Source organism: Abramis brama (genome assembly GCF_963993115.1).
Source record: "Abramis brama genome assembly, chromosome: 24".
Taxonomy (NCBI): Eukaryota; Metazoa; Chordata; class Actinopteri; order Cypriniformes; family Leuciscidae; genus Abramis; species Abramis brama.
The window spans coordinates 21,597,030-21,613,487 of NC_139986.1; the positions used below are offsets into that span (position 1 = coordinate 21,597,030).

Consider the following 16,458-nt stretch of genomic DNA (forward strand, 5'->3'; position numbering starts at 1 on the left):
ATAATAATATGAAAACAGACAAATAAAATACTGTCTATGTGACCCTGGATCACAAAACCAGTCGCACGGGTATATTTGTGGCAATAGCCAACAATACATTGTATGGGTCAAAATTATCGATTTTTATTTTATGCCAAAAATCATTAGGATATTAAGTAGAGATCATGTTCCATGAAGATATTTTGTAAATTTCCTTCCGTATATATATCAAAGTTATTTTTGTGAGTGGATGCAGCAACATTGAGGACTTCATTTGGACCATTTTAAAGGCGATTTTCTCAATATTTATATTTTTTTGCACTCTCAGATTCCAGATTTTCAAATAGTTGTATCTCAGCCTAATATTGTCCTATCCTAACAAACCACACATCATGGAAATCTTATTTATTCAGCTTTTTATATGATATATACATCTCAATTTAAAAAAAAAAAACTTATGACTGGTTTTGTGGTCCAGGGTCACATATACACACACACACACACACACATATATATATATATATATATATATATATATATATATATATATATATATATATATATGAATAATAATAATAAATGATAAATAAATAAATGCCTTTAAGACATTATTTAATAAATGTAAATAAAATCTCAATACCTTTTTAGTGGGATATGACATATGACAGATTTGACAAACAGCCTGTTTAAATATGAATATATTCAGTAAACACAAGACAAAAACACTATCTTGCCTTTTGAAATAGCTTCTGAAAAGTCAAATCCATTTGCAGCTTATTTCACAATGTCAGTGCGAAACCATTGCGAGCAGAGAGAAGGTGATTTAAATCTGTAGCTATGTGTCTGTATCATGTTCCAGTCAATGTCCACAACTTTTGGCTTTGAATCTGTGGAAGAAGAAAATCAGTATCGTCAGATATTAACTTACAGGCATGTGTATCCGAAGCGATCTTCTTTTTCTAGAATTTTTCTTCTCATCTTTCTTAGAATCCATTGCTGTGCTGCCCATTTCCCAAATTAAGTTTTATTTTATAATATAAGTTTTTAATCAATTGCTCCTGTATGAGGGTAACAGAATAATATGCTAATTATCAGTAATAATGAAATTTCGATCTCTCGTTCGAAATGACACTGCGCTCATTTCTCTCGGTTTCTGAAAACAAACACTTGCACCCTGGTTGAAAAAAAAAAAAAAACTTGCACTTGAGAGATCAGAATATGTGACGAGGATAAGATGCTCTCCGGTTCTCTGTGGAAGAATCAGTGCGCGCGAGTCTCACTATCAAGCATGATGAAAACAGCGCCGCATCTACCTGTCAGTCAAATGACGTAGTGTGTAAGGGGCTGGCCCTGGGCTACAATGCATTAGTTACTACGGTTACAAGCGCGGATGTTGCAGTGAGAAGAAAGTAGGTTTATTTCAAAGGTATAAGAAACAAGACGTGTAGGCTACTTTTGAAAGTCTTGGCTACAAAAATGGTACTGAACATATTAGCTGGAAAAAAATAAATAGTGAGGCATTGTGTCCCTGCCACACTATTAGGTATTGTAATATTAGACATGCAATTAAAGTTGTGTAGCAAAAAAATGCATGAAACAGCTAAATGTAGGCCTAGTGTATAGAATATCAAATAATTGTTTTGACGAGCAGTTATTGAATTAATGCTGTACTGCAATAGGCCTAATTAATAAATTGTAAAATAATAGTTGGCTAGCCTAATAATAACATTTAAAAAAAACAAATAAAAAAAAACATGACAACTTGCCTCAGTTAATTAAGTGATAGCTTGCCTGACCTGGATTTCATGAAAAATGTCCTTGTCCTGAGAACAAAACCTTTCAGTTAAAATGTACCTTCATGTGTGATAAAAAGCCCCATGCAGTCAAATACAAATATACTGTATATCTAGATATTTATCAATTTAGGCCTATAGATATAATCACATTTCAGAAACACCCATTTAAAGGTGCACTGTGTAATTTTTTAGCGGCATCTAATTGTAACCAACAGAAGTTACGGTGGCCGACAGGAAAAGATGTCTTCGTCTGAGACAGCAAGTAGCCAGTTAATAAGCAATGAGGTTTCTTTACAAAGATGTATGTTTATAGAACGGCATATGTAGATAGAAATGACTCATTCTAAGGTAATAAAACATAACGGTTCATTAAATAAGATCTTTATACACCACTGAAAACGTATATGATATTGCATTTATGTCAACAGATCCTCCTAAATATTACACAATGCACCTTTAAAAAACAAATGTTGGGTTGAATAATAACATCTATAAATAAAGTTGAAATTTAATATGACGTGATTTATTTTATTTGAAGAATGCCAAAAGTCAAAACCCTCCGTGATCCACCCATTTCGTATCTGCTATTAAAGTCTTAACAGGCAGGTGAGCAGGATTCCAGAACACTTGATGCTACATGCTGCCATCTAGTGGTGATAACTATATGCAGTGACAGACAATTATTCCACAGATGAATTTTTCTATTCACACTGAAAAATTAACTAAGTTATTTAAAGGCCAAGTACTAGCACATAGTCTCTCATTTTTTCACCATTCAGACAGACAGACAGACAGACAGACAGACAGATAGATAGATAGATAGATAGATAGATAGATAGATAGATAGATAGATAGATAGATAGATAGATAGATAGATAGATAGATAGATAGATAGATAGATAGATAGCAAAAGCTCATCCGTAAACAACACATAATTCTCTTGGATTCAACTTTTTTTGACCCGTAGATGGTGCTATGCACACATAAATACCATACCGTTACACACACACAACCTGATTAAAGTTTAACTAACTGAAAGAGTAAAAAGCACAGTATGACATCTTCACATGTGAAAACACCTCAAAACTTCCTCCAAACATGAAAAAACAAGCCTGACTCATGTGGCAGATTGAGGCTGGGCCAAAAAACAAAATATCACGATCTCTAAGCAACATAATATGTTGCTGAAAATGCTTCCGTTTGAAGTCCCGAAAGCGTTTCGGAGTGTATAATGATGAAGGTGCACACAATTGGACCCATTCGGTTATACCGGACACTTCTCGAGGTCCAGGTCCGATTCTGTGCTCGCAGTAATCAGATCCGTGGGTGGATCTTCCTCTTCTCCGGCTGTTGCTTCAGTCATACTTTCACACACACAAAAAAAACCCGGCCGGTGTAATAAAGGCTAACATTGATGTCAACACGTTTATTTACACAATCCTGACGTGCGCCCTCTTCTAATAAATAGTTTTATATTGAAAAGTTAAAGATGGATTTTAACGTGAAAAGACTGGCAGCGGACGCTGGTACTTTATTCAGTCGGGCGGTGCAAGTAAGTGAAGATTCAGATTTTCTGTAAAGATGCGTAAAGTTTTTATTTAGGTTTTATTTCAACACTTTTATCCTAAACACTGGCATTTTGGACGTTAAGGCGCTTTAAGAGATTTCCAATGTTGTATTTCTGTATCTTTCTTTCTCTTTCTCTTTTATTCAGGGCCTCTCTTTCTCTCTCGTGTTCTAAATCGGGTTTGTTAATCGATTTAGCAGCGAAATATCATTATTTCTTGATTTTATGGCAAAAGCAAACATTAAAGGCTCAGTAATGTCGATTAGACATGCATAATTTGTCATATGGTCAAAATACACACTGACATTTTAAAATTTTGTCCAGATTTAGTTTGTGAGGCTAACGCTAACGGGCTAAAGTAGAGTTTAATCCGGCAGAGCTCAGCACAAAAACACAAAGGCTGTGTCTTAAAACCTACTGAGCTGTCTAGCCAGAGAGTATTTTTATCCATCATCATAATGGAGATTGCCAAATGTGCTGATGCTGCAGAAAAAATACACGTCGATGATGCCTCATAACGCTGCCTATGTCGACTTATGAGTATGAGTTTGTTTTTACATTAGTTTGAGCTCTAGGCTTTTCTTTTTGGGAGCCTTTACCAAAAAGTAGCCTATACTTAAGTAAAGTTCAAGTACATTTTTAAGTATACTTTATCCAGTAAAAAATAATCAATGTACTAGAAGTAGGCTATATACTTGTAAGTGTACTGTAACTGTTTCAATACTACTTGGGACTAAATTGGCCCACTTTTTAGTGTATAAGGTATACTTTTAATAGATAGATAGATAGATTTTATGTATTTAGATATATTTTTGCGTGTGTGTGTAACTACATCAAAATGTTGAACATTAGAAGGTATTACATGTGATAACACTTTACATTGTTTAATATATCTGTGGCAGTAATATGGGCAAACCTTTTTTTTTAATGCCTGCTGTCTTCACATACAGTTCACAGAAGAAAAATTTGGCCAGGCTGAGAAGACAGAGTTGGATGCACATTTGGAGAATCTCCTCACCAGAGCTGAATGCACTAAACAATGGACAGAGAAGATTTTGAAGCAGACGGAAGTGTTACTGCAGCCAAACCCAAGTAAGATCCATTCAGTGATTAGATGATTCATTAGCTTTGACATCTTCATCTAATCAGCGGTTAATTATTTTACCCCATAGAAAGATATCGAGGACCTACTACTAGTGTTTGTTTTATGTTTTGACCTTTGCATGTACAATTTAATTATATTTCTCTTAGAAGGTTCCTCTTCTCTGGAACCCATCCATATTTATTCTTTCCTCATGTTCAAATCTCACAAAATGTCAGAAAGTCTGTAACTATAACTACAGCTGTTAGAGCCTCACTATGGTGCCACACCACTTTCAAATATCAGCAGGACAGAAAAACACTCGCACAACAGGAGGGAACAAAGTAGCAGCTGATTAAAACACAGATCTAGCACGCACACCTGTCTACTCAATCACATCTAAAAAATCACATTCCTTTACTCTTCTTTTTTTGTATTTAGAGATTGCTTTTTAAGGATGCAACCATGGTGCTGTAGTATTTAATTATTTTAATTATTTGGGAATTATTTTAATTCTTTTTACTTTTTAAATATAATTATTATTGTTATTAGTCATGTCTGGAAAGAAGGGGGAAAAACTAGTAACACATTACAATAAGGTCAAGGGATAGTTCACCCAAAAATGAAAATTCTTTACTCACCCTCAAGTTGTTCCAAACCTGTATGAATTTCTTTATTCTGCTGAACACAAAATAAGCTATTTGGAAGAATGTCGGTAACCAAACAGTTGATGGCCCCATTGACTTCCATAGTAGGAAAAAAAATACTACGGAATCAAATGGGATCCATTGGGGTTGGGGTCTGGTTACCAACAATCTATAAATGATCAAGTAGAACTCCATAAGGTAACAGTTTACCACTTTTTACAGTAAATACAGTACCCATTTTACTCGTAAATATTAGTCTAAATATAATATATTAATTTTATGTGGCATTGATCAATAGTATAGAGTTAATATGTATTGTAATGTTATTCATACTATCTGCATTTTCAGATGTCAGAATAGAAGAATTCTTCTATGAAAAACTAGATAAGAAGGCCCCAACACGGATGAACAACCATGAGCTTCTGGGGCAATCCATGATCGACTCTGGGAATGAATCTGGGCCTGGAACAGCCTACGGTAAGCACCAAACACACAGGCAGCATAGTGGATAACCCATAGTGCTCATAGTACCTCATTCAATAATAGTAGTCCATTGACAGTACCCCATTTCCCCTTGCTTGAATGTAAACACCTACTAAAACACTAGCAGACTGTTAGGTAGTTGAGAATGGCCTTTAGACATCTCACAATTTTGATAAAATATTTAATCTTTTGATTAAGATCATGTTGATGATATTGAATTAGTATATTGTACAGTTGGTCCGTTTCTGTCCACAGGAAACGCTCTGATTAAGTGTGGCGAGACGGAGAAGCAGATCGGAGGAGCGGAGCGAGAGTTCATTCAGAGCTCTGCCATCAATTTCCTCACGCCTTTCCGCAACTTTTTAGAAGGAGACTTCAAGACTATATTGGTAATATCAGGCAACCCTTATAACTGACACACTGATTTCTGAAACACACCCGCCTTATTTTTCACGTAAGTGCGGCCGAGGCCATTTGTAAGTTGAATGTGTCCGGCCACATCAGCTGTACAAAACAGCTTGTTATTCTGCTTGATATTGCAAACTGTCATTTCTTACAGTGTTATTTTAATGTATTGTTGTAATTATTATTATAAATAATTAATTATTATATAATTATTATAAACACAATGGTCTGTAGCACAATTTTCTGCCATTTACTGCACTTTTCTACTCTTATTTCCCTATAGCGGCTAATGAATTGAAAGTCTCACACATTCACAGAAAATAGCTTACTTTTGTGTTGAAAAATAAGGTGGATATGATTTAGAAACATGGCTATATACACCTATATACAAAAAAACAAGTAATAAAAACTCAGTGAGTGTTTTAGCGCAATTTTCTGACGTCATGGGATCACAACACTAAGAGATAGTAAATCTTTTTATGTTTTTTATGTTTTTTTTTTTTTTTTTTTGTGTGCGTTCCCGAGATTAGACCTTCCTTAACATAATGCCGAAAACCCGAAGTCTCTAGGTGGTCTGGTTGAGGAGGAGATAGAAGTGCAAGATTGGTGCGCACAGACAGAACAGAAATCATGAGTTAACAATCGCAATTTTGTCCGTTGGAAAATTGCGCTAAAAATCCTGAATAAAATATATCATGTTTCCATCAGAATATTAAGCAGCACAACTGTTTTCAACATTGATAATAATAAGAAATGTTTATTGAGCAACAAATCAGCATATTAGAAGGATCATGAAAAATTCTGCTTTGCATCACATGGATAAACTAATTTATTTTTCTGTATGAAAATAGAAAAGTTAATTTTTAAAAGTTAATCATATTTCTCAATTGAGTTTAATGTGTTTTTTCACCATTGAAACTAAATGTGTGAAGCTATAACAGGTTTAGCTTAAAGAATGTCAGACAGTTTTTAACAGTGCAAATTTAACTGTAAATTCCTTTTTTATGGAATATTGCAGTGTTTGTTATACACAAATGATTTATCCGTGCATCATTTCATGCCAACTTTAACAAAACAAACTCTTCTGCTTCTTTACAGAAAGAGCGTAAACTGCTTCAGAACAAAAGACTGGACCTTGATGCCGCAAAGACCAAGCTAAAGAAAGCCAAAATGGCTGATGCCAGAGCTCTGGTGAGTAACTATTGCTTCTACACGAGTTAAAATGGCATTTTCCCTTTAAATATGATATAACGTCTCAGAATTTCCTACTGGAAATGCTTTACAAATATAAGCTACAGCCCATAAACTAGTATCAGAGATGGCACTTGCCATCTTTCCTAAACGCAGCTCTGAACTGTCTCTTGTTTTTGTGTCGGCACACGAAAGCCTCTCGGATCTACCCCTCCACCAGGGGACGCTGGCTATGTTGCCAATTTCTCCTTCATGGTGAATTTTCTCCATGTAAAGTGGCTGAAGGTTGGTCTGCGTGTGTTTATCTCCAGTGCCAAGTTCCACTCTGCTTAAGAAGAGCCACTTTTAAGACATGCTAGTTCCTCTTTAAGTTGTTGATTAAGCTCTTTTGTCCCGGATATTAGCAGTGTGTGTGTTTCCAGGTTCCTTTTTTTGTGCATATAGAGTTTGGAAAGAGGATATCTATGTTTGCTCAACATCGTGATGACATTTCAAAACTGCTCTTCGCCCTTGGCCCCAGTTTCACAAGAGAAGTACAGAAGTGCTTCAAGATTGTCTCCTCAAGTCCAGCACTCAACCTACACGCATATATATATATATATATACACACCCACATACACACATTAGTACCCAAACAAACAGCTGCCCTCTTCCAAAATGGGAAGTGTTTAGTTTGCGTCGATACTGTGAAGTGAGCAAGTAGTTCTTAGTCAATTGCTGCAACAGCAGTGATTTGTGTTGCAATCTTAATCATGCTAACCATAGTTTTTGACAAAATACCATATTATGATTCTTGTTAGCACTATAAAACTGTGTTAACTTCGTAATCACTCCACTGTAATCAAAATCAAAAATCAAAATGACTCTGAAAGTGTCTGTTTGAAAGAAATCAAATGCATTTATTTGTTTGGTAACACTTTACAATAAGGTTCCTTTATTAAACATTAGTAAATGTATTAACTAACATGAACTAACAATGAGCAATACATTTACTACTGTTTTTGTTAATCTTTGTTAATGTTAGTTAATCAAAATAAAGCTGTTCATTGTTTGTTCATGTTAGTTCACAGTGCATTACCTAATGTTAACAAGATTTTAATAAAGTATTAGTAAATGTTGAAATTAACGTTAACAAAGATGAACAAATGCTGTATAAGTGCAGTTCATTATTAGTTAATGTTAACTAATGTAGTTAACTAATGAACCTTATTGTAAAGTGTTACCATTTGTTTTAGTCACAACGACTATAGTAACTGGTATTTCGGTGGAAACTTGGGTTACCATGCTAAATTTCCCTCAGTGATGCTAGCTGCTAATGTTGTGGCTGTAGTCTGTGTAGATGTTTAAGTGTTAATCCTCAGTTTTATTTCTAAATATATTATTGCTGTTTTCAAATGCTGTGCAGATGTGGGCAGAGGAAGTGACAAAGGTAAGGAGAATGTTCTGCCATTTTGGATCATCTGTGAATCTTGGCGCTAATATGAAAACTGCAGTCTGTGTCGTGATGAGTTTCGCTCTACAGTGATAAACTGGAAATTGTGGATCAGTTAGGCAGTATTGCCTGTGTTCACACGGCTTTTTCTTTGCCTGTAATTTCCAACATTTTATGTTCCTGGTGTTATGTAAGATTCCTCAATGCCTGATGGCTAATCAAAACTATGTGTTAAGCTAGGAGGCTAAGCTAGCAGGCTGTTAGCTTGCAAACTGAATACAAAAACTAGATTCAAGGTCCACTCAAAGGATCTTGCATGAAACTTGCTTTCTGTTGACTAGTTTATCTGATATCTCTATTTTTATTTTATTTTAATAATCATTTACTTTTATCATTATAATGCCCATACCATTGTTATATGCCCATACTATTATATTACTTATTCATATTTTGATCATTTTATGTGCTTTTGTCATATTAATTTACCAGTCATTTTAGTACTTCAACTTATTTATTTCAGTTGTTTTGTTTAAATGTTTTATTTTAAACTAATATTTATATTTGATTTGATTTAATGTCAGCTTTATTACAATTACCAAAAACTATTTTTAACAGTTTTAGTTTACAACACTGGGCAATACTGCATCTAAATTCACTTATTGCCTCATATTGTAATCACTTCATAATCTCAACAGAAGCAGAATATCATCCAGGTATTTTGCCCCTACTGTTTTATAAAAAATGCATATTCATATGCTTATCAATATCAATTCCCGCTCTACATTTTTCCTTGTTGGAGAAGCCGTTTCACTCGGATATACGTCACAATAGGGAAGAAAAGACTATCGCAACTTCCGTTTCATGCCGACTTTAAGCTGAATCAGCAAAACATTCCTTGACTATTTCTCTCACTCTGATTATACAGGACATTGGACCTTTGGCATCTGCTGTGCGGCCTAGTTTAAGGAACCTTGGGATTATATTTGATAAATCCTTATCTTTTGAAACCCACATTAAATCCTTGACCAAATCTTGTTTTTTTCATTTACGTAATATTAGTAAATTGAGGTCTGTGGTCTCTCAGTCGGAAATGGAGATGCTCATTCATGCTTTTATTTCATCCCGTATTGATTACTGTAACTCACTTTTTTCTTCACTCAACAAATCTGTTCTTCATCGACTACAATCCATTCAAAATTCAGCTGCTAGGTTACTTACCCGATCAAATAGGCGCACCCACATCACCCCAATACTCTGTTCCCTTCATTGGCTTCCTGTAACTTACAGGATCCAATTCAAAATTCTCACCATAACATATCGAGCCTTATATGGCCAGGCACCTTCTTATCTTGCGGATTTAATTCATTTTCATACACCTCTCCGGTCCCTCAGATCTAATAATCAAAATCTGCTAGCTACGCCACGAACTCGCCTAAAGACAGGTGGGGATAGAGCTTTTGCCGCTATCGCACCTCGTCTATGGAATGCTTTACCGATCAGTATTAGGTTTGCTGAGAATGTGGACAATTTTAAGAGACAAGTGAAGACTCACTTGTTTAAGTTAGCTTTTGGGTGATCTATGTTGTAGATGTTGTTAATTTTATCTGTTTCAATTGATTTCAAAGTGTTTTATTATGTTTTATTGTCTATTGTAAAGCGCCTTGTGACCCATTGTGTCTGTGAAAGGCGCTGTATAAATAAATTTTACTTACTTACTTACTTACTTACTCTCTTTCAGGCCGAGCAGGATCTGAAGATGACACAGAGTGAGTTTGACAGACAGGCAGAAATCACCAGGCTTCTTCTGGAAGGAATCAGCAGTACACATGTGAGCTCTCATCTGAAAACCTGCCGCTCACTGCCAATCCACATCTCACAAGCCCTCAGTTTTACTCGAAAACCCCAATGTCTGACCATATCGTCTCTCTCTCCCAACCTTCTTTCTTCCCCAGGCCCATCATCTCCGCTGTCTAAATGACTTTGTGGAGGCTCAGATGACATATTACGCCCAGTGTTACCAGTACATGGTGGACCTCCAAAAGCAGTTGGGAAAGTAAGACATAATCAGTATTTTTTTTTTTCTGTTTTAGAATCATTTGAATTATTATTTAACTCATCTGGAATTTTTCCCCCCTCCAGCTTCCCTTCGGCTTTCTCTTCCAACAACAACCAGTCGACGGCCAGTGTCTCCGTACCCATCCTGCCACTGTCAGCCCCTCTTCCTTCCACCACAGGCAATGCGTCTTCAGGTTTCACCGAGCTGCAGAACTTCAGCGGGAGCCGTAAAGCGCGAGTGCTGTACGATTACGACGCCGCGGGCAGCAACGAGCTCTCCTTATTGGCCGATGAGGTAGGCGGCCCACTTGTGTGTCGCTGATTTTGAATAATACTTTCTTGGTTTGAATTCCTAGTGGCATAGCATGTCCTTTTTCTTTCAGGTGATCATGGTGAGCAGCGTTCCAGGCATGGACTCTGATTGGCTGATGGGGGAACGTGGGACTCAGAAGGGAAAAGTGCCCATTACCTACTTGGAGCTGCTAAATTAAAAGAAAACGAGTGTTGTTGGAACCAAAACGGATCGGTATAGTGTAATCCAGCTGTGCTGCGTACCGTATATGCAAACAAGACGTCTTGCGCTGCTCACATGCAACAGTATTTCATTGGATGTGACGTCTTGCAGTCCCAGTATGGGAAGAGGTTCCTAACCGGAAGACTGTTTACAAATGAATTAATGCAGAATTATTTTTTAAATGCTTTTGATGTGACATGTTTACTGCCAACATGCCTTGTTATTATACAAAAACTCCAAGAGTGACTTATTATTTGAGTATTTACATGTGTTTACAACAAGAAAGTATTAAGACTGATTTGTCTTTTTTATGAATTTGAAAGTGGCTTCCATTATGTACATGAACTCTTATTAGGTTCTAGAACATTTCAAAGCAATTCCTGTAGAAGTGGAGATATGAATATGCCATAATTTATTTTCAGGGTTATGCAGCCACATCGTAGCTGACATGGGCCTCAATTATTATCTTCTGCAGTTTACATTTCTCTTCATTGTGTTAAAAGTTTGAGCACACAAAGAAAATGCTTTATTTGCACGCAGACAGCCTTTCCTGTTATGAATTATGAAACTGTCCTTTTTATATTCATGCAGTTTTCAAAAAGCGCATGGTAAGGATACATCCTGTTATGATCCAGTTATTAATTTCATGATACAAACAACTACTTTTTTATACCCATGTGCCTTACAATCGTCTTGAGGTTGATGTTTTTAAATTGTTTAGAGCAAAAAAAAGTGCTAATTTTACACATTTATGCCATCCTCTATAATAAAAGCACATTTTTTTTTGTTTACATTTATAACTACAAAAGCACAGGTTATCTAACTGCTTAAATTCTGATTACTATCATAGATTTATAAACAATGTTTTCATTACATAATAAAAATGTGTAGACTTTTTACCCTCCTGTGTTTTGATTCTGAATTGTCTCATTTCGTGCACGCTGTTTCATGTTTGCTATTGCTATTAATTTCATGTTTGGAATAGGACACTAATTTGAACTATTTCTGCAGTATACAGTATAATAGGTGACATGCTAATTTTCTTATAAGAACATTCAATAAAGAAAGGAACAAAAAAAATGTACTTAATGTGCAAAATGGCAGTTTTTATTTCAAAGATTTCAACTGGACGCCAATTTCTGACTGGACATGAGGATAACAATAAACAATGTAGCATTTTATGGTTGCATGATACTGTTTCACATACTATTTTCTAGAATTAAATGCAGTAGTATGCTATTTCGCACACAGCATTGTTGAAATATGAATGACTGTTCTCTCAAATGTCAGTAGAGGTCAGGCTTTTCACTCGGTAACGTTAATGGTTTTAGGTTTCTAAATTATCCTTTTTGAATCGGTAAGTGCCTTAAAGTTACACATATAGTCATTATATGCATTAATTCATACAGTAATATTCTTAAATGTAACAGTTACCTGTTTGCCTATATAGGAAGCCTATTTTTTGAACATACTTATCTTCATTGAACAGAGTAAAAAAATCAAAAAGAAACTCGATCCTCGTTGTTCAATAAAATCATGCGTAGTCATATATACATATAACATGCTGTAAGGTGAGGATGACAGAGCAGCTCATGTGTTGGAGTTGCTCTTGTCTTGTGTAAACAGTGCGTGGATGGTCAGCGAGGGGAGGGTTAAGAGGAAGTTGTGCTAAACAGGCTGTTGACTTCCTGTGCTGTTGTGGCTCAGCACAAGCAGGCGTTTACACTTGCTGTCCGTTACTCAGCCTCACATGCCGAGAGGGCATGTTCAGTTCCTTCCCGAAAACAGCAATGTGAGAGCTGACCTAGAAGTGCTCCTTTCTGCTTCTGTATAAAACAACTCAAGCCAGAATAATGTTACAGTCACCATTAAATTAAAATTCACACTTCTTTTTTTTTAATGGAACATTTCAGTATTTGTTAGGCTAGAAACCTACATGATTTTTTCCGTGATCCTTATTTTAAATGAATGTTCTATCGCAATCATATCTTATTAAATAAATAAAAATCCCCCTCCCTCTTGCAGCAACTTCTCTGTTGACGTGTTTGGTGGTGTGAGGGTGGGACAACCTGTCACTTACATTAGATTGACCAATAGAAAACCACAATGATCCAACAATCAATGGAGTGCTACAGTAATGACTATTTTTGTAGGCCAACCCGGAAGTTAGCATCACACTGGTTCCCTCAACAAAAACCCAATAGGATTTTTCTGCATGCTTTTGAATTATCACAAAAAATAAGCTCTGTGATCATCAAAAGTTTATGATACTGAGAAACAACTCACTAGCCAGAAATAAAAAGCTAACCTTTTAGCTTACACTATGGTCGCTCGACTTTAAAGTCACCACCACCGAGCTTCAAACTCTTTCAGTCTTTATTAAAAAAAAACATTTTCCCTGAAAGTGTGAGTTAGAATAGTTTGCAAGAGCGCAATTATAAACACAATGAGGCTGTGAAAGTGGCTTTACCTGTTCGTTGTGATGACGTTTGACATTCAACGTCTGTAGTCCCATTTAGCAACTTATTAGCAACCGCCTTTTTCAAGACACGTGAAAGCTTTTAAAAAAATCACGAGTGGACTATTACTGGTGTTATTCATAGAATAAAACATGAATATATCTTGAGCTTCTGTTAAAGGAGAAGTTCACTTTTAAAATGAAAATTCTGTCATCATATAATCACCCTCATGTTGTTTCAAACCTGTATGAATTTCTTTCTTCTGCTGAACAGAAAGGAAGATATTTAGAAGAATGTCAGTAACCAGACAGTTTTTGGGTCCCACTGACTTCCATAGTATATTTTTTTCCTACTATGGAAGTCAATGGGACCCAAAAACTGCCTGGTTACTGATATTCTTCTAAATATCTTCCTTTCTGTTCAGCAGAAGAAAGAAATTCATACAGGTTTGAAACAACATGAGGGTGATTATATGATGACAGAATTTTCATTTTAAAAGTGAACTTCTCCTTTAACCACAGACCTTAATCACGTTTTTTAACCAAATCCCATTCAAAAAAACCCAGTGACTTAGGGAAGAAGAAACTGGAAGTGATAAAATGCTAGCATGCTAACTCGTTTCCGGCTGTTGGCCTACAAAATATCATCCCTGTAGGGATGAAGTCTGCGTGAAGTTGTTTCACTCAGATAGGCTATATGTCACAATAGGGAAAAAAGACTATATCGCAACCTCTGTAATGTATTTGCTACTTATAGATTTTTATTTTTTGGAGTCCTTTGGACTTTACAAGTTAAAAAATTTAGGCTCAAAACTTTTACAAAAATGATTGTGGCTTTACGAGGATATAGGCCTAGGCTACTATGATAAAAACAAAATAAATAATTACCATATAAATATTTAGATGGCACCGCAGCATCCTTTAAATAATATAATGGTTTATGTCCAAAAAAACAACAACAACGTATGAACATGATACCATGACAGACAGGGAGGCAGACAGAGATAGACAGATAGATAGATAGATAGATAGATAGATAGATAGATAGATAGATAGATAGATAGATAGATAGATAGATAGATAGATAGATAGATAGATCCCAATTAACCCTTTATTTTATTTTATTTTATAATTGCTTACCATGGTGACAAAAACACTGATATGAAATATGAAAGTGTGTGTGTTTATTTCTTGTATATTTTAGTCAGTCCAGTTCCTCATTCAAATATCAAATAACTAGGTTCTTTGAGGATTGGTTTTAATGGACAAATCACCATACCACATTCAACCACATCACGAGATTTGCCTCTGGCACAAATAAATGATTCATAATAAAAATGAAATACAAAAACATGTATATACCAGTATATACTGACGGAAGCAGTAACATCCTTTTCACGTTTGCTTTCTCATACCAAACTTCGATCAAAATAGTTTCAGATTCTCTCAGAGGAAAACTGCACATTGGTTAATTTTATTTTTTTGGTTAAACATAATTCTGTTTTAAGTGTATCACTATTTGGAGAAAATTCTGACAATAATTCATCTTTTATTCTTACTTTAAATAATGATGTTATATCCATAACACTCCTACTTCCCCCCAACCCATTTTAAATACAGAGTTTTCAGGACTGACTTTGATCCAAACTATGGCAGATGCGCCTCTGAGCCCATGCCTGTGACTATGCTCCCTAGTTTCTCTTTTTCTCGCTCATTCTCTGTTCAAACCGCCATGACCTAGAGAAACACCACAGTGGTATTCTGGTTACACTCTGGGTTAACATGCACACATGGCTCTCAGTGTATACAACACACACACAAACACTGCCAGGTTCCCATGCTCACTGCCTGACTGACATTTAGCTTTCCTTTTGTTTTCTTGTCACACAGTTTGTGCTACAGAATCACGAGAAATCCCACGGAGGCTGACGTGCTAGTCGGCATGGTTTAGGTTTAGTGGTCTAACCCTGATGATCCCTGCAGTGAGAAGTCTCACAATAAATCTTTGCATTGGTCAATGTGGATACTCAGTGTGGCCACATGATCACCTTTACTCTGTGCTTTAGTATCTCGTGTTTTAGTTATACAATAGTGTTTGTAATGCATTTTGAAATCACACACACACACATATATATATGCTACACATTATAAAGGAATCTAATCACATAAATAAACAGCTAGGGTAATGTGAACTGCTAGGTTAATATTTAAGATGAAAAATGAACACGACAGCGATCCTTTACATCCTGCTGAAACTGCCTCTGAGAACTCGGCATGGAGCAAAACCACATCACCACCACCACCCCCCCTCTCTGATACCGAGAGCTGGGCAGTTGCTACAGGTCTTAGCAAAACAGGAAATTTCATGTTTCCTTTGCTACTTTTAGCGCTTGTTCTTAACGCGCAACTTCTGCGAACATACACGCACACACACAAATCTGACTTGGATTGTTATAAAATAAAAAGCACATTTGAAGACCTCTCTTGTAGTAGGTGATCCCCAAAACAAATGCAAGCCAATCAAAAAAAAAAAAAAAAAAATACAAGAGCCAAATTGCAAGTAAACTTCAAGCAGGCTGTTGGCTATATGTTGTAAGCATAATGTAAGAAAGTGAAAAAAAATATTTTATTATAGTTATCATAGCTAACATCATGTGCATAATGTTTATTCAATTTAGTTATTTAAGAATTTTTTTAATATAGAGTCAAAATCAAAATAATGAGAACAAAACTTTCAAATAGATTTATATAACTAATAGAACCTAGCTGATACAAGCTGTGACTTGAAATATGACCATAACTTGTGTTATATACTAATTTATATAGTAGTCGTGTATGGTCCTTTTAGAG

General features: G+C 35.7%; 2 protein-coding genes across 3 annotated transcripts in view; one reads left to right on the top strand and one right to left on the bottom strand.

The window, feature by feature from the left end:
• Positions 1-1,229, bottom strand: part of prkag2a (protein kinase, AMP-activated, gamma 2 non-catalytic subunit a) — a 63,917-nt gene extending 62,688 nt beyond the window's left edge. The window contains exon 1 of one of the 2 annotated variants that reach the window (XR_014604464.1): positions 908-1,229. Coding sequence is in view for 1 of the 2 variants with exons in the window: in XM_084102626.1 (XP_083958752.1) it covers positions 908-988 (81 nt within the window). In the remaining variant the exon portion in view is untranslated. The remainder of the gene's footprint in view (positions 1-907) is intronic. The other variant, XM_084102626.1, reaches the window with a different exon arrangement.
• Positions 1,230-2,941: 1,712 nt separating this feature from the next.
• On the top strand, positions 2,942-12,057 carry sh3glb1a (SH3-domain GRB2-like endophilin B1a). Its single transcript, XM_084102840.1, has 9 exons — positions 2,942-3,327; positions 4,293-4,434; positions 5,419-5,547; positions 5,809-5,942; positions 7,057-7,149; positions 10,320-10,409; positions 10,534-10,634; positions 10,721-10,931; positions 11,020-12,057. Exons 1-9 carry the CDS (start codon positions 3,265-3,267, stop codon positions 11,125-11,127), a joined length of 1,071 nt encoding a protein of 356 aa, XP_083958966.1. The 5' UTR covers positions 2,942-3,264; the 3' UTR covers positions 11,128-12,057.
• The last annotated feature ends 4,401 nt before the right edge of the window (positions 12,058-16,458 follow it).

What these genes read in the sequence shown, in the direction of transcription:
- sh3glb1a (XM_084102840.1), top strand. Translation starts at nt 3,265, where the DNA reads ATGGATTTTAACGTGAAAAGACTGGCAGCGGACGCTGGTACTTTATTC. An exon ending in TATTCAGTCGGGCGGTGCAA is followed by an intron (nt 3,328 to 4,292) that starts GTAAGTGAAGAT and finishes CTTCACATACAG; the next exon opens with TTCACAGAAGAAAAATTTGG. An exon ending in TGGCTGATGCCAGAGCTCTG is followed by an intron (nt 7,150 to 10,319) that starts GTGAGTAACTAT and finishes ACTCTCTTTCAG; the next exon opens with GCCGAGCAGGATCTGAAGAT.